Below are 26655 nucleotides of genomic sequence, written 5' to 3' on the forward strand. Positions count from 1 at the left end.
TCTATTTCATACATTGCAGGCAAGAATACCTGGAGGGATAGTATATTGGCGAAACCATGCAGATGCTACATCAATGGATGAATGGACACCGTTCAACAATCTCCAGACAACGGCGTTCCCTCCCAGTGGGGGAACACTTCAGCGGTCAAGGACATTTGGCCTTGGATCTTCAGGTAAATGTCCTCCAAGGCAGACTTTGGGATACACAACAATGCGGAGTTGGCAGAGGCTGGTAGCCAAGTTCGGCACCCATGAGGACGGCCTCAACTGGTATCTTGGGTTCATGTTACATGATACTCCACACTACACATTCTTACACACACACACACACACACACACACACACACACACACACACACACACACACACACACACACACACAATGCAACACACGTTAATCTGTGGAGTGAATTTGTGCTTGATACATTCTATTTGATTCAAAAAGCACACAATTTATAAACTGTCATTCAATGTGGCATTTTAAAATTTCTCCTTTAGAAATAAAACCAGTCTGACTTCAAACCAACACACAAAAAGATTCTAAACAAGACCTCACCCCTAACATACATTGTCTGACCCAAAATGCCACTTCTTCTTTACATAGATAAAACATTCAGTTCTCACAGGACAGGGACTTGAAAAGAATTTGGAGACTTACATATACAAATTAATCAATTAAAAGCTTCTAACTGACTAAAGACTTAACAGCATCTCAGGTTTGTTCAGTACATCCTGATCAATGGTGTGACCCTTTGATCTTTTACTTATAAACTCTGTGTCTGACACTACCTATCTCACTTACACCTGAAGAAGAAGTAAGAATCCAAAAGCTTATGTTTTCAAATAAACCTGTTGGGCTATAACCTAGTGTCATGTGATTTCTGACCTTGTCCAGGCCAGTCCAACGCCGACATCTCCATATCACAACAATAATTAGGGATGGGCAACAATGATGCCCAAGTTTTGTCAAAGAATAAACAAGTAATTCCAATACCTTTCTCAGGAACCATTCTTAGTGTATGTGTGCAATGATATCCAGCTATTTAACTATTGGAACCCAAAGGCAAACCTAACCCCATCGTCATCTCATCAGGTAGCCGCGCATATACACTTTGTAGACTGAATCAAAGATTAACTATCAAGGGCATGGACTGATGCACACTGTTAACTTTTTGCCCTTTACAAATTTTCAAAACTGTTCTAAATGAACTCTTGGTCTATTTTGTTGTAATTTTAAATGTAGCTGTGTAGAAAAAAACATTCTGGACGTTAGCTGTCAGTATACTGCAAATGTAGCTAAGCAGTTTAAGAGTTCCAGGACCGCACACGTAACAGAAATCAGCACACTCTGCAGTTGAGTTACAACAATTACAGTTAACATCCTGTGTCAAGGAGATTTTCTAAAGACAACAACATTGTCATCCAACAGTACTAATACCAGTGTTCAGCTCTGCATACTTAAACACCAATGGATGCTCACACTGGAGTGGGTCAGCATGTAGCTGCAGGACTTGGTCAATGGACAGAATGTGAGAAGAGGTGACAGAAGGAAATAGGGAAGGAATGTAAAATTTAGCAATGAAAGTTTTTTGACTTTCTGGGGTAATCTGGAGTACAACAATCTTAAGATAAAGGATCAGGTTGTATATGACAAGGCAAATGCATATTTTCAAAGCTTCAGCAGAAGCCAAGTCATAGAGTCACACAGCACAGAAACAGATTCCTCAGTTCAGCCAGCCAATCATAATCCCAAACTAAACTAATCCCACCTGCCTGTGTTTTGCCCATACCCTTCCAAATATTTCTTATTCATGTACTTAACTAAATGTCTTTTAAACGTTGTAACTGTATTCACATCCACTATTTCCTCAGGAAGTTCATTCCACGCACAACAATTCTGTATAAAAAATTTGCCCCTCATGTCCTTTTTAAATCCTTCTCCTCTCACCTTAAAAATATGCCCCCTTGTCTTGAACTGCCCCACCCTAGGGAAAACACATCTGCCATTCACCATATCTATACTCCTCATGATTTTATAAACCTCTGTAAGGTGACCTTCAACCTCTAATGCTCCAGTGAAAAAGGTATCTTGCCTCTTCTTATAACTCAAACCCTCCATTCCTGGCAACTTCTGAATCCTCTCCAGCTGAAGAAGATCAGTCTTATAACAGGGTGACCAGAACTGGACACAATACTCTAAAAGAGGCCTCACCAAAGTCTCATACAACATCAAATAATGTTCCAATTTCTATAATCAAAGACCTTAGGAATGAAAGCAAGCTTACTAAATGCCTTCTTAACCACCCTATCTATGTGTGATGCAAACTTCAAAGAATTATGTACCTGAACACCTTGGCCTCTCTGTTCTACAACACAACCTAAGGCCTTAGTTTTAATTATGTAAGTCCTACACTTGTTTGTTTTACCAAAACAGAATACGTCTTCTGTTTTCACAGAAATTACAAACATGAAAAGCCCTTACTTGCTTATCTCTTTATTTTGTGCATTTTCCTCAATGTAAAGAAGATCATGAAAGCGAGAATGATAGTTGTGTCTGTTCAATGCTTTATCCAAAACTGACCGGGTGAACAACTGGTCAGCAGCAGCAGGAATTTGATAGGTCACCAACAGTGTCAGATCAAGATCAGTCTGCTCTTGAGGTCGAAAATCAACCACTTGCTTGCACATTGAATCCCAACGCTGTGATGTTGTAAGGGATTGCTGCTGATGCTGTAGCAATGCTTCTGTACCTGTCAAAGAAATCTTTTTAAATAAATTGAACAGATTTTCTTCTCACCACTCTATCCAGCTGAGAAGCTGACATTCAACATCTTCACAATGTACACAGTTATAAAATCACCTTCGATTGTTTCCCATGATTAAAAAAAAGGCTCTACTTCATTGATTAATGATTGTTCTTGTTTCATCTTGATTATTTCCTGCAGCTGGAGAAAAGGATTTCACCCTATTTTAACAAATAAAACATATGAAAAGCAACTAAATACCTTGATCTGACAGTGTGGACACTGTAACTGTCTGCATCAAAACTGGCTCAGATCCAAAGTCAAAAAATATAGTTTGCTGAAAATTTCCAAAGACCTCTGCAGAAAATTTGACGACAATTTCATAAACGCGTTCCTCAATCCTGTTCTGACCACTCAAGTGTTGACTCCACTCTTGGCACTTATTCAATATGGAATATGGGTGAAGACTGTCAGAGTCACCAGCAGCAATGGAAGCAATATGAAAGCATGGTGTGAAGGCATTAGTCAGAAATGCAACATGGTTGAGTAACCGTGGAGGCTGTTAGAAAACAAAAAAGGATTTTGTTACAACAATTTCAGACTGAACAGAAAATTGTTTATATCCTATCTAAACATTCAACATCAAAGCTGGTCTTGAAAAAAACGATATGATATTTTTGACTGCTTCTAGTCTTTAAGCCATTAACAAATACAGCATAGTAAAATGTCTGATAAATTTGACAAAATCTATTTGTAACGTATTTAAAAATTTCATGCCTGCACACATTAGATCCAGAAAAATACTCCCCCTTGCCAATTATTTCTATCAAACATTCTTAGCTCCATCTTTACACTGGGTATAGCTTTTGTAAATTGTAATTATACCTTCCAATAGTGGTAATGTTGGATTTAATTTGGTATCTCTCAATGTTACAAAGACTCTTTATATTTAATATTGCTTGTAGAACTTAAGTCCTAAAGGATTGTGCAACAAAAGAACTTTTATCCAGTTCTGTGGTAATACTTGTAATGGGTTCTTTAAAACAGATCATTAAAAGTTCACGTATGAACACTGACAAATTTTTGCTGGTGATGGCTGCTTGCTTTGCTGTAGAGCCTGCTGTACTTGTTTTGAAGTGACTGGCTTGTTGAGGTTCTTGTTTTATCTGATTCAATTAGAGGAAAGCCTGCTAAAAGACAGCAGATGTAGAAGAAAGCTTGCCAAGTCAAATGCCACCAGGGTGTGGGCATTACCTCCAGCATGGTATTTATACCCAGTGTGGTATTACTTTTGTTAGCTCCCATGACATAAGAACTAAGTATGGGTAATGTGGTATTGAAAGTTTGCACCAAATATATATATAATATGTATATTTACAAATTACAATCATAGGCACATCATAATATCTGGAGTAGTATTCAGATTTTTGGTTACAAAGAGTTACATGCCTTTGCCTATGTGTTTTGCCTCAAGTGGCCCTATATGAGATAGAGCCTAAGAACTTTATACCCTCAGGTTAGATGCTACAATACAGTGATAGACAAGCATGCCTCTTAAAGGTATACAGAGTACTAACCGTGAGACATCACACACAAGCTGCCTACCTGATTTCTCCTTTTTTTGAAGGGGAAACTCTCATCAGCAATTCAGGGTGAAACTTATTTGTTCTTTTGAAAGAGCATTGGGATTAACATCTCAATATTTTACTTCCTGATCAGGCTTTGCCTACAGACTTCAAGGTCAACTGTGATTTATCCACACAATGCCAGAACATCAGAACAACAGACTCCTGAATATCCTATGCTTAATCATTTTGTCTTCAAAAATAACCCTTTTTTTTCTGAAAGCCAATCTGCAGAAAATTCTGGGGATTTTTCTTCTTTGCCTGAAGAGTGCCTATGTGTTTACATGTGAGTTTTAGGAATAATAAGAGGGATAAGCATTTATACTCATATTACTACTGTTAACCAACAATTGCATCTTTCTTGAATTAGTTTGGTAAAGCCTTATTGATAGATCTTCTTGTCTAAAACCTGATACAGATAGCATACTTAATTGACCATCTTGGAAACTGGAAAATGTGTTTGTAGAAAAGTGAAAAAAGAGTGACCCGTGAGTAACGGAACCATGGCAACAATGCACTCCTCCAGCCTCGGTCTGAGCACAATTGCTATGTCTTTATGGCAGAGATCTCTAATACCAAAACCAATTTTATTTCTCCATTTAACATTTTGTATTCAATTGCAAATCATACAAAATCTAATGCAATATATGAGATAATGAAAAGGAAAAAAAGACTTCAAAATGGGATCCCTTTTGTATCATTTTGTATCTCCAACCAGTAGCTAGGGCATTCAGGTTGGTCAACAGTAAAAAGAATACTGTTCTTGTTTAATGTTCATCCATGTACTTTTCAACAGGGTTCTGCTGTCTGTGGAATTCTAATCCATACAGGAGTCAATTATTTCAAGCAAAAAAAAATCACAGGAATTTGCACATTGTGACAGTTCATGACTAGTACTACGTAAATTCTTGGTCAAGTTATTGTTAGTAGAACAAGGAAAACTGATATCCTGTTCAACTGAACAGTTTAATTTTCACAAATTCTGAAGACTGACTAAAAGCAGAAACTTTTTTGTTCTTTCAAGCTCAGGGATGCAAAGGCCACTGTAGCCCTCAATGTGGACTTCACCAGTTTCAAAATCTCCCCTTCCCCCACCGCATCCCTAAACCAGCCCAGTTCGTCCCCTCCCCCCACTGCACCACACAACCAGCCCAGCTCTTCCCCTCCACCCACTGCATCCCAAAACCAGTCCAACCTGTCTCTGCCTCCCTAACCTGTTCTTCCTCTCACCCATCCCTTCCTCCCACCCCAAGCCGCACCTCCATCTACCTACTAACCTCATCCCACCTCCTTGACCTGTCTGTCTTCCCTGGACTGACCTAACCCCTCCCTACCTCCCCACTTATACTCTCTCCACCTATCTTCTTTTCTCTCCATCTTCGGTCCGCCTCCCCCTCTCTCCCTATTTATTCCAGAACCCTCACCCCATCCCCCTCTCTGATGAAGGGTCTAGGCCCGAAACGTCAGCTTTTGTGCTCCTGAGATGCTGCTTGGCCTGCTGTGTTCATCCAGCCTCACATTTTATTATCTTGGATTCTCCAGCATCTGCAGTTCCCATGATCTCTGTAGCCCTCAATCGCTAGGAATAACTGAGATCCTTAACTTAACAAATCAGCTTTTATTCCTACACTTGAATTTTAACTGATCTTCTCAATATTTAACTCATGTTTAGCACACTTGCACCCAATTTCTTTTAGAGCCCCCATAGTGAACTTACATCACAAGTAAAAGCAAATGTCCATGAGAAGTCATACTTTCTGCTGTCAGAGACCTGATTCAACTCCTGAGCACATTCCACTCTCACACCTTCAACAGCCCCACTCACCTATTGAAAAAAGTCACAAATATTTAGGCAAACAACACAGTAAATATTCAGTTACCATGACAAAAAGGAGCATTTTGCCTCAAGTTGATTTTGGAATACAAATTAACCAGAACCTAGAAATCCTACGAACATCAGATTTCTATCTAACACTCTTGTACGTACCTGTTGAGTCACACAATTTTTTTTTAAAAAACCACAAAATGTTCACTGCAATAATAGCTGGGTTTCTTTCAGTTACCCAAAAAGATCTTTTAGAAAATTGATGTACCAAAGTTTTATTTTCAAGGCATTTCTGCATACAAAGGGCAGAACTTTCCCAGGTCCTGAATGATGTGGGCAATGATGTGAAATTTTGGAGAATCTCATGAAATATCAAGCAAGGTCAAGATTGATAAATTGCATTTTTCAACCAAACCCTGGATTGAGAAAATATTCTCATTAGTGAGCAGCAAAAAACCTGTCTACAGGGATTATCACTCACTATCACCCCATTGCTACCTAATCTCACCTCATTAACATGCAGAATTCCCTTCTCCCTCCTGGCAGATAGAAACTAGATGCTAAGAATTCCCAATATGAAATTCTGAACAGGTATGTGGCAAACCCAGCTTACCACTAGTCCCTCCAGATTTTCACCTTGGATACCCAACACCAACATCTTAGGTATACTTCAGGTTCTGAGGAAGGGTCACCGGACCTGAAATGTTAACTCTGTCTTTTCCCTTCACAGATGCTGCCAGATCTGCTGAGCTTTTCCAGCAACTTTGTTTTTGCTCCTGATTTGCAGCATCCGCAGATCTTTCGGCCACAAGTACCCTATGGCCATAGGTTATGGCATCTCATATATGCCAGTCTCACTATACCCTTACAGCACTTCTCTAATGCATTTACATAACACTTCTGCTCCATTTTGGAATGCACTGGATGTGTGAAATGTTGCTGCAAGGAACTCTGCACCCAGGGTCAGGCACCCAGCTTATGGATTGGAAAAGGGGGCATCTCAGGCTGTTTATTCTGTTAGCGCACAATCACTTTGCACCTACCTGGATGCTCACAGCATCCCTTTTTTGCTTTGTGTTTCAATATTTTGACCCCTTAAATGCAATTTAAAGGCTCACAGTACTCTGTCTTGCCATGCAGTTTATTGCAGACAGAAAGCCAGGCAGCTTGATATGCTTGCCAGTTGTCATCAACCAAAGGTGTGGACATATTGCTGTACAGCATACTGCACAATGGCCTTTAAAGATGGCCTTTTAAAGTTGGTACTGATGCCAGTGATCCTGGGATGTCCCTGTAATAGCAAGTACTTCTGACTACAATGAATGGTAGAATCAGATTAGCATCAGACAAAAGGGACATCATAGAGGCAGATAGAGTAGTTAACAAGGTGAGTTTGGGATGATCATGCAAGAAAACCTGCAAAGCATCATGGACAGAGACCCTCATCAACCTCAACAAAAATGAAACTGCCCCAAATGCTTACGTAGTGGTTGGTAGCTACACTATATATATATAGCCATGTATATCTTCTGTAAAGCAAATAATTAATATCTGGTATTGTACAACTTGAATCTACTTCAGTATCTGATCCATACGTTTGCAGTTCCAACAAGTAATTTGGACATTCACCAAAAATAAGTGGATATGTGGAAGAAACTATGGTGAAAATTTGTGAAACACCAAAATGAAAATTCTAGGTTACTGATGCACAGGGAAAATCAATGCCTTTTACAATAATATTAAACTAACAAATGGATTCTTAAACAAAATTCAAGGGTCCCAAAATTACAAACTTTGAATATATATCAACTATGCTTTTTTTTCCCCCTTGACCTGCCTTATTTTAAGACTGTACCATTTCTGTCAGATCACTTAGTTTATGGGTACCTTTGTATGGTGGCAGAAACTGAAAATGTGTGTTTCAGTTAAATTTCATCATAGCATCACTGAACGGGAAGAATCTGCACAAGACATGTTTCCTACTGATTGCAAGAGGAAAAGCCAAATGCAAACCCTAAAACAGTGAAGTTTGTTTAAATAGTTTCTGGAACAAATTACAATTTATTCTCAATTGTTCAAAATTGTAATGAGCCAAAATAGCTCAACGTTCACAAGACAACTGCTATTGAGCAAGTCATTTGGTATCAAATGTCCACTAACTCCATCAACAATTTTCTTCTCTAGTCTTATTTATGCCTGCATCAATTCAGAGAGGTGGTAAAAACTGACAAACATTCCTCTTTTGATATTGTATTGAAGAAAACCTTTTCAAACCAAAACACCTCACCAATGGCTACAGATTTAACAATATTTTCTTCTTTAATTCATTCACTGGATGTGAACATTGCCAGTTAGGCCAGTATTTGTTACCCATCCTTGATTGCTCAGAGGGCAGCTAAGGGAGGGTCCCAATCTGAAACGTCAACTTTCCTGCTCCTCTGATGCTGCCTAACCTGTTGTGTTCCTCCAGCTTCACACGTTGTTGCCTCTGGCTCCAGTATCTACAGTTCTTGCTATCTCTGAGAGAACCACATTGCTGTGAGTCTGTAGTCACATGTGGCCAGACCAGGTAAGGACAGCAGTTTCCTTCCCTGAAGGATATCAGTGAACCAGATGAGTTTTTCCTGCCATAAAAACAAAAGCTGTTGGAAAATCTCAGCAGGTCCAGCAGTACATGTGGAGTGAAAACAGAGTTAACGTTTTGGATCCTGTCTCCTTTCAGAACTAATGGTAGCTAGGAAAACAATGGCTTTTATACAAAACAAGGGGTGAAGATAGATCCCAAAGAGAGAGAAAAACAGTTGGCCAGATAAAGGAATGGTTAAAGGTCAGTTGAGGGGAATGGATAGCTACTAATGAGATCTATTAGGGACTGACAATGGGTAGTGTATGGTAGAAGCCCATGTGATGACAAGGCCTGGTGTGGTGGGATGAGGTAAAGCATGGGTAAGGGTGCTCAGGCCCTAAAATTGTTGAACTTGATATTAAATCCAGAAAGCTCCAGAGTTCCCAAGCGGAAAATGAGGTGCTGGTCTCCCAGCTTGCGCTGAGCTTTGCAGCAAGCCTAAGACAGAAATGATGGCCAGAAAATATGGTGGTGTGTTGAAATGGTAAGGAACTGGAAGCTCAGGGTCTTTACTGCAGACAGAACGTAGGTATTTTGCAAAACAGCCACTCAGTCTGTGCTTCATTTCTCCAGCAAAGAAGAGGCCACATTGTGAGCAGTGAATGCAGTAGACTAAGTCAGCAGGTTTTGCCTGACATTCGACAATAATTTTATGGTCATCATATGACTCTTAATTCCAGATTTTTACCGAACTCAAATTTAACCATCTGCCACGGTGGGACTTGAACCCAGGTCACCTAGTGTACAGAGTCCAGTCCTTTAATTTATGCCAAAAAGTCTAACTCGAGTTGTGAACATAGAAATATGACAGGTAAGGTGACCGCCTCATCCATCAATCCCAGCCCACCCAGTTGACCCTGTTTATGAGCTATTGTGACTAGAATCCTTGTTCAACAAAAGAAGGAAACAGTACTACATTGGATTAAGTCCAGAAACTGCTAACCAAATAGTTACATAGCAACCAAACCTAATTTTGAATAGGAAAATGAAGCAGTAAAAAAAAGCATTACACAGGTTAATCGAGACAAGATAATTGTTTTGGTTGGCCTTCTGTCTGACAGGCACGAAAAATTTATGTATAAACTTAAAGTTTGTGACTTTTACATGGCCACCAAACTAAAGATTGTATTAAGAAACTGCTAGAGTTACACAGGCCAAAAGTCAACAGCTTATAAGCTCAGATAAGCAACCTAACCACCAAATAGCGCAGAGATATGTGGGGCTCTCCTGTGTTGTTACTAATCTCTTCCCCAGCCACAATTCTCATCAATGACAAAGAGTGCCTGGTCAGTCATCAGCAGTGCTGAGAGAAACTGTGCAATCTGCCTTAACAACTTTGAGAACACAAAATATGTCCTTTGTGAGACTTTTTCAATTTTTTATCAACTTAGAGCCATTTCAATGCTATAAAATCCACATATCAGTCTGTCTCAGCCTCGCCAAAATACACATTGAAGCAGGGACAGGCAGTTTTTTTGTATTTGTGGAGAGGTTTATTTTGGAAAACTGCATGCAACACACAACATACGACATGTAAAGAAATGTGCAACTTAAAATAATGCAAGATTGCACTAGAAATGCTATGCAAACAAAAGCATTTTATCTTACCACTCTGTCTGGACTTGGACTATTAATCCATTTCTCGATCAATGTTTCAGTATAGTTGCCACCATGGTGATGTTGCTCCCTCTGTTGCTGATACTGAAGTCGTCTGTAAGCATGCCGCTCTCTCCATTCTAGCAACTCAGAGTCAGAATGAGCAAACATACAGAAATCTTCAAAATGGCATGCTCCACATTCCAAATATCTGTGCCAGAGTAAAATGTTGAGTTCAGATATAAACCTTAAAGTTCAATCCATAAGCATAGTAATATTTGATACTATTCTAAAATTATCTACATAACATCAGCAACATCATTCTCAATATTCTCTGAAGTGGCATGACCCATTTCTGCATTAAAGGCACAATACAAATGTATAAGGATTTAAAAGATGGCATACTATTCTACTATTTTATCTATAACATGAACTTTTTACTGACAGTAGAGCTGCCTTCATTTATTTTAAAACCCAAACAAGTTTATAACATTCATCTAATATCACTTACAACAAGGTATATTATTGTCATATTTATAGTGGACAACATAGGACTGAAGCATGCAGACCTGCAGACAGAAAAGCCAGCATGTTCCAAGAATATCTAAGACAGAGAATGGGATGCATGCAAAATACAGAGTGTGTGAACTTACAAATTAAGAGAAGATCATTCAACCCTTGAGCCTACTCTGTTACTCAATAAGATCATAGTTGATTTGACTGTAACTTCAAAACCACATTCCTACTGACCCTTATCACCTTTCATCTCCTTGCTTAAAAACAAATTTATGCATCTTTGTCATTCAAATATTCAAGGGAGTCTGCTTCTCTCTTTTTCAGGAAGGGAGTTCCAGAGACTCACGATGCTCAGAGAAAAGATTTTGCATCATTGCTGTTTTAAATGGGCAACGCCTGACTTTTAAACAGATTCTCCATAAGGAGAAGTATCCTTTCCAGTTCTACCCTGTCAAGACCCTTCAGCACTGACATGTAAACTCCAGTAGATACAAGCCTAGCTTGTCAAACCTTTCCTCATAAGACAACCCCCATTGCAGGTATTATTGGGGTAAACCTTCCCTGAACTACTTCCAATGCAGAGACAACTTTCCTTAAATCAGATGATCAATACCATGCATACTCGTAGTGCAGTCTCACCAGTGCCCTGTATTACTGTACCAATGAATTCCTACTTTGCATCCATTTCCCCTTGCAAGAAGAGGGAGGTTGAAGATAAGGTGATTCTTTGCAAGCACAGAAGTCAAGTCATTTTAACAAAAGGAGAACGATAATGATGGCAGATTTGAAGAGGTAGTGATAGTAGCTGATGCATCATGTATTCTATGAAGTGTGCAAAAATCTCAGTTGATAATCTTAGCACTCATTCTATTTCCAATTATGATGCTAACTCATTCAAAGACAAAAAGGAGCGAAGAAATCAGTGCAATAATAAGTCTTGTAAGCTTTATTGAGGCTGATTAAGTTCAAAGCTCTACCTTGCAGGTCTGCTCACAAGTACACTTCTCAACATCTTAAAAATCTGAATCCCACTTCCTCCACCTTAATAAAACCTATTTCCAATGAAAGCAAGTTTAACCACCAGACACAAGACTTCCATCCATTCAGTAAATTTCCTCCAAGTTACAAATCATGTAATTACATCTCCAAGTAAGAAATCTAGATCAACAAATCAATTCTCTAGCACACCAGAGACCCATGATGCTAGCTAATCCCCATTCTTTCACCTTACATCACCATTCCTATTAACCTCTACCTTCCACTCTATGACAGATCTCTACTTTTGTTCTTCTCTCACCTCCTCCTGGCTCTGCACTTGCTTAAACCCCTCAATATTTCTAACTTGTTCCAAGTTTAAGAAAGGTCATTGACCAAAAATGTTAAATCTGCTTCTCCATCAATCCTTCCTTACTTTCTAAATACTGCCAGCAGTTTTTGCAATATATATAGCTAGAGAGCATGGTTCTACTAACATCGTTAGGGCATTTTTGCATCAGGCACATTGAAAATTAGATACTTACTGGCAACACAAGGAATACTCATCAATTCCAATAATTCCTCGTGGGGGTGGACGGAACTTCCATCGACAATCATTTTCTGAAAGACAGTTAGAAATGTGACTTATGCATGCAAATCTTCTTAATAATAATAATATAGCCCTCTCAGGGAGTGAGCAGGAACTTGTGTAGTGATCACAATTAATGACATATGAATCCAGGATGAAAACACACAGATAATAGAATTTTAGCAGGCTGTGCTCTTGAGATTTTCATCACATCATGTAATGAAGCCATATTCCTAAATGGCTCTAGCTGAAACCTGAAACCCACTCCCTCACGTTAATAAAACCTATTTCCAATTAAAACAAGTACGGATGGCAAACACAAGATTTCTATCTGTCCAGTAAATTTTGTCAATGTTGGAATGGTCTGTTATAAACCACCTTCCACATACTTCACTGGACTGTCACACAATTTGGTTAATTGCAAGACAGCAAAAGAGCCAAAAAAATCTACCCTACATTTTTAGATATACACCAAAGTCTATTAATTACTTTCTAGTTTATTGGCTCGTCTATTAGAGTCTGTTGCGTCATCACTCTCCTACTATCTTTGTGTATTATTCATTTTCAAGTGTTGCTCGCTAGGCCAGCATTTATTGTCCATCCCTAACTTCCCAGAGGGCAGTTAAGAGTCAACCATATTGCCATGGGTCTGGAGTCACATATCGGCCAGACCAGGTAAGGATTTTAGTTTCTCTCCCTGAAGGATATTAGTGAACCAGATGGGTTTTTCCAACAATCAACAATGGTTTCAAGGCCAATATTAGACTCTTAATCCCATTTTTGTTGAATTCAAATTCCACCATCTGCTGTGGCAGTATTTAAACCCAAGTCCCCAGAATACTACCTTGGTCTCTGGATTAACAGTCCATTGATAATACCACTTGGCCATCAGCCAATGACATTCTAATTCTTCTCCTTACAAAAATGTTTAAGATACAAGACTGATTATGCATTTCATGACAGTAATTTTGAAAAGAGAGCTTAATATAATCTTACAGATGGTATGCTTACTGAAACCTAAAGAAAAACTTTTTCAACAAGCCAACAAATGCATGATGGGTTGAATGAATTCCTGTACTAAATTGTTCTATTCATTTTTTGAGGTGTGATTAGAAACTGAGTCCCAGTGCCACTCTTCAAGTCAGCTCACACAAAGCTCACCAGACTGAGAAAAATCTGTCCTTCCTTTAGCTTTCACCCTTGCTAGCAATAAGTCACCAACTTAAAACCTGTCCTGTACTATTTCACCACAACTCCAAGACTCCTTCATACTGAGAACCTCTAGATTGTATTGTTCAATCCTTAGCTATTTGGAGTTCCTTAATCTCAAACCGTCTGCCACACACCAAAGCCCTGGAAACTTCTTCAGCAATAATATTTCTAGAGCCTAGGACTCTTCCACCAAAGAGTATCAGGTGCACCCATATTCCCTCCAGTTTTCCTGCACTCCTTGACTACAAGAAGCACAGCCACCACAAACCAGTGACTCAAGATTATTTTAAGACAAATGGCAAAATATCAAAGTCTTTCCTACTGCTCTCAGATTCAAACGCAACACTATACTGGTAAATAAATATCCTTGAGAATATGCAGGATATTTCTGTTCCAACAGTTTATTTGTAACTGTGTCTGATAAAGGGGTCCAAATATATTCTAGAGATAGTAGGAACTGCAGATGCTGGAGAATCTGAGATAACAAGGTGTAGAGCTGGATGAACACAGCAGGCCAAGCAGCATCAGAGGGCCAGGAAGGCTGACATTTCAGGCCATTTCTGAAGAAGGCTACTTGGCCTGCTGTGGTCATCCAGCTCTACACCTTGCTATCTCAAATACATTCTAGTTTGCAATTTGGATATTGGGTTCAAAAAATCACTATGAGTTTCTTTTTATGTATACTGCATATGTGCTGAAGTAGTGATGAATATTAAAATAGTGTCTATTAACTTTTTTATAAAGTCACCTCAGGCAAAGTGTTTTAAACACCAGTTGAGGCACATTCTCAGTGTAGAGCACATTAATTTTCTCTGATCATAATGTGGAGATGCTGGTGTTGGACAAGGGTGGACAAAGATAGAAGTCACATGACACCAAGTTTTGGTCTAACCGGTTTATTTGAGATCACAAGCTTTTGGAGTATAGTCCCTTCACCAGGTGAAGTGAGAGAGGAGTACACAGAACAGAATTTATAGGCAGAGGGATCAAGGGCAGAGAGACCAGAAGATCATACAAATGGTGTGAGTGGAGTGTCGAACAATAAGTCCCTGCAAGTGATCTGATATGTTAGATGGTGTGAGAAATGGGTGAGCAGCCACATAACAACTGAAGGGATGACCTATAATCTAATTAAATGAGGCAGAGATAATTACAAAAAATAAATAAGGTGGTGCTGGAGACAAACCAAATGACTGGAATAACATAATAAAATGTGAGGCTGGATGAACACAGCAGGCCCAGCAGCATCTCAGGAGCACAAAAGCTGATGTTTCGGGCCTAGACCCTTCATCAGAGAGGGGGATGGGGTGAGGGTTCTGGAATAAATAGGGAGAGAGGGGGAGGCGGACCGAAGATGGAGAGAAAAGAAGATAGGTGGGGAGGAGAGTATAAGTGGGGAGGTAGGGAGGGGATAGGTCAGTCCAGGGAAGACGGACAGGTCAAGGAGGTGGGATGAGGTTAGTAGGTAGGAGATGGAGGTGCGGCTTGGGGTGGGAGGAAGGGATGGGTGAGGAAGAACAGGTTAGGGAGGCAGAGACAGGTTGGACTGGTTTTGGGATGCAGTGGGTGGAGGGGAAGAGCTGGGCTGGTTGTGTGGTGCAGTGAGGGGAGGGGACAAACTGGGCTGGTTTTGGGATGCGGTGGGGGGAGGAGAGATTTTGAAGCTGGTGAAGTCCACATTGATACCATTGGGCTGCAGGGTTCCCAAGCGGAATATGAGTTGCTGTTCCTGCAACCTTCGGGTGGCATCATTGTGGCACTGCAGGAGGCCCACGATGGACATGTCATCTAAAGAATGGGAGGGGGAGTGGAAATGGTTTGCGACTGGGAGGTGCAGTTGTTTATTGCGAACCGAGCGGAGGTGTTCTGCAAAGCGGTCCCCAAGCCTCCGCTTGGTTTCCCCAATGTAGAGGGAGCCACACCGGGTACAGTGGATGCAGTATACCACATTGGCAGATGTGCAGGTGAACCTCTGCTTAATGTGGAAAGTCATCTTGGGGCCTGGGATAGGGGTGAGGGAGGAGGTGTGGGGGCAAGTGTAGCATTTCCTGCGGTTGCAGGGGAAGGTGCCGGGTGTGGTGGGGTTAGAGGGCAGTGTGGAGCGAAGAGACCACTCGAGAGAGACCACTCTCTCCATGAGTCCCTTGTTCGCTCCACACTGCCCTCTAACTCCACCACACCCGGCACCTTCCCCTGCAACCGCAGGAAATGCTACACTTGCCCCCACACCTCCTCCCTCACCCCTATCCCAGGCCCCAAGATGACTTTCCACATTAAGCAGAGGTTCACCTGCACATCTGCCAATGTGGTAAACTGCATCCACTGTACCCGGTGTGGCTCCCTCTACATTGGGGAAACCAAGCGGAGGCTTGGGGACCGCTTTGCAGAACACCTCCGCTCGGTTCGCAATAAACAACTGCACCTCCCAGTCGCAAACCATTTCCACTCCCCCTCCCATTCTTTAGATGACACGTCCATCGTGGGCCTCCTGCAGTGCCAGAATGATGCCACCCGAAGGTTGCAGGAACAGCAACTCATATTCCACTTGGAACCCTGCAGCCCAATGGTATCAATGTGGACTTCACCAGCTTCAAAATCTCTCCTCCCCCCACCGCATCCCAAAACCAGCCCAGTTTGTCCCCTCCCCTCACTGCACCACACAACCAGCCCAGCTCTTCCCCTCCACCCACTGCATCCCAAAACCAGTCCAACCTGTCTCTGCCTCCCTAACCTGTTCTTCCTCACCCATCCCTTCCTCCCACCCCAAGCCGCACCTCCATCTCCTACCTACTAACCTCATCCCACCTCCTTGACCTGTCCGTCTTCCCTGGACTGACCTAACCCCTCCCTACCTCCCCACCTATCTTCTTTTCTCTCCATCTTCGGTCCGCCTCCCCCTCTCTCCCTATTTATTCCAGAACCCTCACCCCATCCCCCTCTCTGATGAAGGGTCTAGGCCCAAAACGTCAGCTTTTGTGCTCCTGAGATGCTGCTGGGCCTGCTGTGTTCATCCAGCCTCACATTTTATTATCTTGGATTCTCCAGCATCTGCAGTTCCCATTATCACTGACTGGAATAACATGACAGGAATTTGAGTCACATGCCAAGGGTCTAACCAAAGTAATATGTTATCTAAAGTGTATAAACTAATTAAGATAGAGAGTCATAACAATTTATCCAGGTGATGGTGACAAAAACAGGATAGTAAGGAAGATTTTACAGATACAGCTCAGTGTGTTGGGGTCTCTTGTGGTGCCACATGAACCCAAGATCATAGATGAGGCTGTCTTCAAGGGTTCGGTACTTGGCTATTAGTCTCTGCTTGGTAGTTCAGCGTTGTTGTGTATCTCAAAGGCCTCCTTGGAGTATGCTTACCCAAAGATCGGAAGCTGAATGTCCTTGACTGCTGAAGTGTTTCCCCAACTGAGAGGGTACATCCTCTTCTGGCAATTGTTGTGTGGTATCCATTCATCAGTTGATGTAGTGTCCACATGGTCTTGTCATTACACCATGCCTCAAGGTATTCTTGCCTGCAGCATATGAGATAGGTAACATTGGCTGAGTCACATGAGTATCTGCCATGTATATGGTGAGTGATGTTCACACCTGTGATGGTAGTATCCATGTCGATGATCTGACATGTCTTGCAGAGGTTGCTGTGGTAGGATTATGTGGTGTTAAGGGCAGTGTTCTCCTAAAGGCTGAGTAGTTTGCTGCAAATGATGGTCCATTATCAGGCAATAGGACTCTGTGTGAGAACCTCTCTGGCTATGTCAAGAGCATCTTGAAACCCACTGTACAAGGAAACCCCAGCTTCTATTGTGACACTACAGATTTATTACAGAAACTCAGCCCCCAAGGACCAGTTGAACCAGGAACAGTCCTTGTCACAATGGACATTTCAGCACTCTACACCAGCATAACCCATGACGACATCATCGCTGCAACAGCCTCAGTACTCAATACCAACAATTGCCAACCCCGAGGCATGGTACATTGGCAAGACCATGCAGATGTCACGACAACGGATGAATGGGCAATGTGCAACAATCACCAGACAGGAATGTGCCTACCCAGTCAAGGAACACTTAGAACATAGAACATAGAACATTACAGCACAGTACAGGCCCTTCAGCCCTCGATGTTGTGCTGACCTGTCATACCGATCCGAAGCCCATCGAACTTATACTATTCCATGTGCATCCATATGCTTGTCCAATGATGACATAAGTGTACTTAAAGTTGGCGAATCCACTACCGTTGCAGGCAAAGCATTCCATTCCCCTACTACTCTCTGAGTAAAGAAACTACCTCTGACCACTGTCCTATATATTTCACCCCTCAATTTAAAGCTATGCCTCCTTGTGCTCGTCTCAGCAGTAAAGAACATTCAACTTCCGATCTTCTGGAAAGCGTGCTCAAAAGTGGCCTTCAAGATACACAACAACGCAGAATTGCTGAGCAGAAACAGAAAGCCAAGTTCTGTACCCGTGCAAGTGGCTTCAACTATGATCTTGGATTTATGTCGCACTACATGTGGCCCCACCACACTGTTCTGTATCTGTAAAATCTTCCTTACTGTCCTGTTTCGCCACCATCACCTGGATAAATTGTTATGATCTCTCCACCTCAATCAGGTTGTACAGTTTTAGATTACTTATTACTTTGGCTAGACCCACAGCCTGCAACTCCTTTACCTACCATGTTATTTCAGTCATTTAGTTTGTCTCCAGCACCACCTTATTTTTAATGTTTTTGTAATTATCTCTCTGCCTCAAAATAATTGGATTTTAAGTCATCCCTTCATTTGTTATTCAGATGTTGACACTTTACTCAGACCATCTAACAGTTCAGATCACCCGCAGGGACTTATTTTTTGACACTCCACTCACACCATTTGTATGAGCTTTTGATCTCTCTGTCATTGATGTCTTTGCATATAAATTCTGTGTTCTGTGTACTCCTCTCTCACTTCACCTGATGAAGGGGCTATGTTCTGAAAGCTTGTGATTTTAAGCAAACCTGTTGCATTAAAACCTGGTGTCATGTAACTTCTGATTTTCTCTGATCAGGGAGACTGCCAATAAAACGTTGCATCAGTGACATAGCTGATATTATTCATTTTGACCAGCATAATTTGTTGCATGACTGCATTTAGCTCCACGATGTCAGCACAGACCTTTGGCATCTTGCTCTGATGAAAAGAGAGCATCATTAGTTGCTGCCTGCTAAAGAAAGAAAATTCATATAAATATTTAACATCCTAAAAGTTTCTAGTCTGCATCACCTTTTACAAATTTGACTAAGAAACTGCAGCACATTTATTAACAGTTGATTAAAACCACTGCACACAAATCACATAATTATTCTGACATCAAAAACCATTTAGTCCCACTTGAACACAGTAAGGTACCTGTGTCACATCTAAAACTGGAAATCTAAGAGTTTGCAATTTTTTTGTTATACTCTTCTGAGAAAATCCAGGAAATTCACAATTAACAAAGTAGCATAATGAAGCTTCAAGTATTTTAACTTGTACTAAATTGTGAAATGACAACACATCGCTCTTTTGCAACAACAGCCAGAATACTTCAGAGATAGTAAGAACTGCTGATGCTGAACTCATAGATAACACAGCGTGGAGCTGGAGGAACACAGCAGGCCAGGCAGCATCAGAGGAACAGGAAAGCTGGCATTTTGGGTTGAGAGAAGGGTCCCAAAGCGTCCCAAAACGTCAGTTTTCCTGTTTCTCTGATGCTGCCTGGCCCGCTGTGTTCCCCTGGCTCCACACTGTGTTATAGCCAGAATACTTCTATTTGTTTAAATTAAAAAACCATTTTCAAGGTAACCATTTTTACGAACTTAGCCAAAAGGAACCTTTGATGATAAAGTAGAAGAAATGTTATATGAAACTACTAATAATAGCACTACAAAATTGGCTCTCAAAATTCTCCTTCTCATCTTCTGCACCTTTAAGTGATCTAGCTAAGATAATCATTGGTCTCGACTGGATTCAAAGGTAGGGCTGTTCCCCAGTAGCAATGAATCCGTTCACAAAATAGAACCAGCATCTAATACAGCATTCTCACCCACAGACTGCTGATTTAAGCAATGAGAATATTACACTATAATATTACACTATATTACACATTAATATATTAATGTGTTTCTTAGAGAAAGAAGATAAGATTGAGAATGCGCATCAGATTTATGAGAATCATTCTGGGAATGAGAAACTTCAATTATAAAAACAGTTTGAAGAAGTTGGAACTGATTTCCTTGGGAAGAGAAAGCTGAGAGGAAATCTGATAAAGCATTCAAAGTCATGACAGGACTGCATACAGTAATTAGAGAGAAAATTTTCTCCTTTAACAAGCATCAAGAACAAGAGGGCACTGATCTGAAGTACTTTGCAAAAGCAGCAAAAGATGATATGAGCAAACGCTTTTACATGCAACAAGTAGTTAGGGTATGGAATGCATTCACACAGTGTGGTGGGGCAGTTTAATTGAGACATTCAAAAGAGAATTACATTGTTATCTGTAAAGCAAAAACATGCAAGGTTACAGGGAGAAGGCAGGGAAATAGCACGAAAGTGAGATGTTCATTTTGCGAGTCAGCACTGCAACAGTTGTTATTCTGGGACAAGGCATATTGCTTGTGATACTAGCAGGAACTTCATGTTTCTAGAACATCCATACTACATCTAATGTAATAATACATTACATAATAATATCCAAACTTTCATTCTCCAAATATATACAACATAGTTTCTGTCCCAGCACTACTTCTTTGGGAAGAATGAAGTTCCACAATCATTCATTAGTCTCTTACCTGCAACTCCATCAGCAAGTGAAGTAACCGTCTCAGATGGTTTAAGGAGGCTCCATTCTGGAAGCATAAAGCGACATGTGCTTTGTGCGCTATGAATTCTACTGAAATCGCATTAATTACAAAAAAAATTTCAATTGCCAAAATGCTGACCTACCATACAGTCCGTAGTGTTACAATCGCACAAAGCATCATAAACATCCTTCAGTTTTCCCTCTAGAACCATTGATGCCAACACATCTCTTAACAGGTTTTCCCCCAGAATTTCATGGAAGCATAAAACTTGGAACAGAACAATTAAGTTAACATGTTAAGATTTCAGCTACAGCCAAAAATGATACTAGACATGTTTAACTTTGTCCTAATATTAAAACTCTTACCACAGAATAATTCTTTAAAAACTCAATTCATGATCTTCATTCAAACATATAATTAAAGTAATTTATTTTACTCAACTTACTATTTTTGCAATCTTCTTCAGCCTCTTTGTAATTCTTCTGTAAAGACATTAAAAAGCATTTGCATTTATTTAGGTGCAAAAATATTTATGCTATGTAAAACTTAAAAACGCTGTTTCTTGACAAAATACATAGCATAAGATGCAATTTAAAAACTAAAAATTTACATGGCTTGTATTCAATGTACATCACTCTTACATTCCTCATCAGGCCCCCTCCAAAAATTGAGGACATGTCTGGATCTGCAACTGTACAGAAGTGTCTGGAGAAGGGTCACTGGACTCGAAATGTTAACTCTGCTTTCTCTCCACAGGTGCTGCCAGATATGCTGAGTTTCTCGAGCAATCTCTGTTTTCGTTTCAGGTTTCAACATCAGCAATTTTTTGTTTTATTTTTGTGTTGTTAAGAGGGGTGCATTATTTGTAACAGATTTGAATTAGCTGGGACTGACGGGATGAAGATGACAAGGACAGCAAGAATAGCGTTCAAAGTTCAAATTTGAAGATAACTAAGTTGTGGTACAAGGGATTCAAGGGAATAGGCATTGAAACCGGAAAAGGTGAGCAATGTTGGACAGGTGACAGTAAGCAGACTTTGTGATGTAAAGGAATTAGGGGCTGATGTGCAACTCAAGATTGTTAGGATGCCAAGGATACAAACACTATAATGCATTCTGATATGGTGATCAGCTGTTAAGAAATAGTGATAAAGGAGCAGATTTTGTCAAGGACCTCGTAATCTAGCATCAGTATAATGGCTGATTAAATGCCTTCTACTCTTTTATAGTAGGTGAGAATTCTACCATTGAATAACTACTGGAACCGTTTAAATTTCTTCTATGCTGTAATTACAATCACTTTATGACGTTTTCCTTGAAATTTCTCATAAGACAACTAGCCACATATAAAGGCTTTAAAACAAACTCAAATTGAAAACAGGATATTCCTTCCCCAAGTTTACAATGATGTATCAAGAATGATCTTCAATAATCCAGGCAGAGTCTACTCGATCAAGGGTTAGCCAGGAAAAAAGTACTTATTAGGAGATAGCAAGAACTGCAGATGTTGGAGTCCAAGTCAATACTGTGTGGAGCTGGAGGAACTCAGCAGGTCAGATAGCATCAGGGGTGCAGGAAAGTCAATGTTTTGGGTTTACACCCTTCATCAGGATAAAAATATTTATTAGATGAGAATAGTTTAAAGTACTGATGAAACACTAGAAAACTGCAAGTGAAGTGCAAATTTGAAAAGATCATTCAACTGTCTCCAGCTGTGAAATGTTGTACTTGATGTAGAATCTTTTTAGAGGAGAGCACTTTTATTTAGATCTTCAATGCATATTATAATTTTTAAAATCTTCTAATCTTGGCACATCACTATCCAGATCGTGAAACAAGTACAGTATTGGAGAAAAAGCCATGGCAAATTCCATGAAGGCATTTAGCATGGCAACAAAAGACAGAACAGAGAGCAACAATGATTAAAAGCCAACACCCTTTAATGGCCAGAATCAAACGTCAAGTAAAACTGTCATGGTTTGTCACAGATCAACTATTACAGCCTCTGGACAAGCATGCCTCATAACAGCAATCTTGGCTCCAACGTCTCTATTTGTTTCAATGATCTTGCCAGTAATATAAACTCATGTGTGGTTGTTCATTAGCCATTTTGTAATATCCAGCTCCATTCCTAGCTCTTTTAATTAACAAGGGAGCCCATGCAAGCATACGGCAGAACCTGGACAACATTTAACTAAGTTACTGAAAGTGTCATGGTCCCTAAGTATTGGGAAAAACTATCCTGAGCAAATAAATACACTTCCTACTGAACTTAAAAGATGCCATGATTGCAAATGACCCACTATCAACATCTTTTCAAAAGTTAAAATGGAATAAGTGTGGTTGCAACAGCAAGGTTGAGACTAGGTACTCCAACAAGTCATTCATCTCCTACATTTGTTGACATCTACTTGATGGTACAATGGAATACAGTGCTCACCTAGTTGGGTGCAGGTGTAACAATATTCAGTGTGCTCAAAACAATCAGAACACTGCAGTCTGCTTGTTATCTCTCAGTATTGTGTGCTGTTAGTGCACTCTGGCTACACAATGTATGAATAACAGGGCACGCTATCGCAACTTGCGAAGTTTACATCTTAAACATCTTCCAGCCCTGCAAACTCCACCACAGAATAAGCAAGAGCATCATTGGAACACTAGCACCTGCAAGTTTTCCACCATCCTAACCTTAGCACAAACTATGTTTTTTTCAAAGCTGAGTTAAAATCTTTCAACTCATTACTTACCACAATAGGAGCTCCATCAGCACAAAAGCTGCAGCAACTCAAGGCAAAATCCATTAATCACCTCTTCAGGATAAAGTAAGGATGAGAAATAGAAGTTATGATTTTGCCATCAAACACACCCTATATGAAAATGTTCAGACTGAAAACAAAAAATGCTTGAAATCACAGCAGGTCAGACAGCATTGATGGAGAAAGAGCAAGCTAACATTGCGTCCAGATGAATCTTCATCAGAAAATATTCAAGAATTGTATTGTTATTTATTGGCTTTCTGTCTCAGTATAAGCAGATCAGGATGAAACTTTTGTTACAAAAGCTTACATTGTACTATTCATGAATGAAAATTTTGATCAAACCAATTGGCATTTGCTGGGACTGAGTATACAGGACTTTTTCCATTTCAGCATTGAAGCCTGAAGTGAGAAAAATGCACAGTTGTTTCCTGTGGAATATTTTCTGACAATTATGTTGTGGTGCTTTATGTCTTTAGTTTTATATACCAAACTGACAAATAAACTGAAGAAATAGTTTTAGTTTTGAACTCAGACTGGTATAGCTTCTCCCTAAAAGTCAACTCCTCCAATCCCAGCAACACCCTTGTAAATCTTTTCTACACCCTCTCAGGTTTAACACCTTTCCTATAGCAGGGAGACCAGAATTGAACCAGAATGCATTATAATCAAATCGATTATGATCTTATTGAATGGCAGAGCAGGCTCAAGGTTAAGACATTTAAACCATTTAACCTATTCTCCAACATTCTGACTTAAAATGTGAGAACTCTTCAATTTAGGTAGAAAGAAACAGGGTGTTATCATTTTTTATTTAGATTGAGTATTAATTACATTTTTTTATTAATTCACAGGATGAGGGTGTTGCTGAATAGGCTGCATTTATTGCCCAGCCCAAATTGCCCAGGGGACAGTTAAAAGTCAACCACATTCCTGTGGGCCTGGAGCTGCATGTAGGCCAGACCAGGAAAGGATAGCCATTTCCTTCCATAAAAAGACATTAGTGAACCATATGGGTATTTCCTGACAAGTGGCAATTGATTTGTGGTCAGCATTCAACACTTGATTCAGATTTTTATTATATTCAAATTCCATTGGCTGCCAAAGTGGGATTCAAATCAGGGTCTCCAGAACATTACCTGGGTCTCTGGAACAACTGGCCAGCAATATTACCAGCAGGCTGTCACCTCCCCTAGAATAATATTCTAGATATCTTTTAGAAACCTATAATAAAAACTTCTACAAACACAGTATTTGAACAGTTAAACACTGAATTGGCAAATGTTTTCATACTTTAAAAATTGCCTTGGTCAAAGCAGGACTGTAAAGAGGAGGTAATTCTATCACCCTCTACCACAAAAATATTTTTTTAATGTCCCTTTGGCCTAAAAATTACATCACTGTTGATCAAATTTAGGATGAGGTAATCTAGTACTACAAATTAGCTGTAGAACTTTATCTGCCTCACATGTCACTAGCTGCAAAAAAGTCCAAGAGCTGGATTTGACTTTTACTGGCTAAGTCCAAGTTGCATCAATGTTTTTTTAAACAAAGGGTTTGTCGCCAGAAGGCTTAGTGGATTTTGTCACCCCATCTTACAAAACTCCCCTCATTACTTAGCTACCACACCATGTAGTGTGTCTCATGCCTGATTTCTGCCCCATCTTACTACACACTGCTGTGAAACAACTCAATATTCATCAGCTATCCAAGAATTTACGTGGACTCCTTGCACTCACACCATCTTTAAAATCCCATTGTACACCCAAACAGTAGCCTCAGTCTGGAACCTCCCACATGACTCCCAATATTTGTCCCAGATATAGCAGATGGGGATGGGGTGGGGTAAATTGGTGCCACAATTTGCAGGCAGAGTCCCTGCTCTTGGAGGGTGTAGCAGACAGGCAAAACCTAACCCTCCCCCAGAACCAGCTGTGGAGGACTCAGCATAAGAACAAATCTGGTTTGAAGTTGCCACCTAGATTAAAGCAGTTTCAGCCATTTGAAGGAACGTTCAACACTATAGGAACATGAATGCCTTTCTCCACTCTGCCAGGTTAACTGATGCAATTTCTCTCAGATACCGCACATTGGCTTTATCTCCGCTACTGTACCATCATGGCTTATGTTCTATCAGCAACTTTTACCTACAATATCTTAGCCACTCACCGTCCTCCACCCCTCAACACCACTAGCTCTGCATGCTCAGTGCTGACTATGGTCTCTCTCAGGACACTTATCCACCTGTATCAAGAGGAACTGCTTTGCCATTCACCTTCATCTCACACGGTAGAGCAGAAAGAGTCAAAAGGAGTATGGTGCTGCCATCATTTGACTCCTCATCCAGACCCTATTTCAACAGGGCAATGGACTGGCTTCAAAGGCTGCCCTTGTCAGACTATGCTAGGGCCTTCCTGGAAAGCAGGCTATTCATATTCACTTGACTAACACCTGCTGATACTCTGACAAGATGGCTTAGTATTTACTTTAAACAGTGAGGGAAGGCAGCAGTCACTTGAGCTTTGTATACCTGGCTGAGGGGTCAAAGCACAAAATAGGCAAAGCAATGAAAGACATGGATTCAATGAAAATCCAGGTAGGTTAAGAAGAAGTCAACACTATGACATCAAACAACAAGCCTGGAGATACAACCTGTCCATGAGCTGGATGCATATTCTTGCTACAGCATTACAGTGATAGTTGCCAGTGCAGCCTGCTATACAGCATTAAAGTGCAGACATTGGTACATCAGATGCTAATTTCCATAGACATGGGGTGTATACGGCCAATGTAAATGGAGTGTGCCAGAAATGTTGGTGCTCAGTTTCCAAAGGGAGGGCATTTGGCGCAAATAGTGAACTGAGCCTGCCAAGTGCTCTGGCTTCCATAGAGTTTTCCAGATGTTTAGCTAGTTGAAGAATTTGGCAAGGCGGGAGTCTGAATATTAATGAGGAAAGTTGTGATGATAACATGGCATTTAACAAGCAATAATGACCATTTCGCATCCTGATACTGGCGAGCGTAAATTTGGAGATGCTGCTGGTATAAATTGTGAAAGTTGGAACAAGGTGAACTAAATGTCAAAATGAGCCTCACTTCATGTGTCCCCTAATTCTGCCACTCAGTTTACCATAGCCCACATCACTTATACCTCAGTAAAATTTGCCATAGATCTAATCCAGTTCAGGAATTCTACAAGTCTGCATTACTCCCAGATGTTGATCGGCTTGTCTGTTTTACAAATGAAAGCAAGTTCAGACACTAGATGTCAGAATTTCTAATACTTGGCTAAATAAAACCTATCTTTCTGATGGATATGAAAATCTCAGCTGAACAAGCAGTAAA

The 26655-nt window shown here is 40.4% G+C and overlaps 1 protein-coding gene across 2 annotated transcripts in view; it reads right to left on the reverse strand.

The window, feature by feature from the left end:
• The window catches only part of LOC125462423 (probable helicase with zinc finger domain), a 367554-nt gene that overhangs the window by 309404 nt on the left and 31495 nt on the right, over positions 1-26655 (reverse strand). For both annotated transcript variants that reach the window (XM_059653989.1, XM_059653987.1), the window contains exons 3-11: positions 21000-21036; positions 20697-20821; positions 20543-20599; positions 18888-18936; positions 12453-12528; positions 10429-10627; positions 6087-6194; positions 3006-3303; positions 2483-2750 (exon numbers count right to left, since the gene is read on the reverse strand). In XM_059653989.1, the coding sequence (XP_059509972.1) occupies positions 2483-2750; positions 3006-3303; positions 6087-6194; positions 10429-10627; positions 12453-12528; positions 18888-18936; positions 20543-20599; positions 20697-20821; positions 21000-21036 (1217 nt within the window). The remainder of the gene's footprint in view (positions 1-2482; positions 2751-3005; positions 3304-6086; positions 6195-10428; positions 10628-12452; positions 12529-18887; positions 18937-20542; positions 20600-20696; positions 20822-20999; positions 21037-26655) is intronic.

This window comes from Stegostoma tigrinum, chromosome 23 (genome assembly GCF_030684315.1).
Source record: "Stegostoma tigrinum isolate sSteTig4 chromosome 23, sSteTig4.hap1, whole genome shotgun sequence".
Classification (NCBI taxonomy): domain Eukaryota; kingdom Metazoa; phylum Chordata; class Chondrichthyes; order Orectolobiformes; family Stegostomatidae; genus Stegostoma; species Stegostoma tigrinum.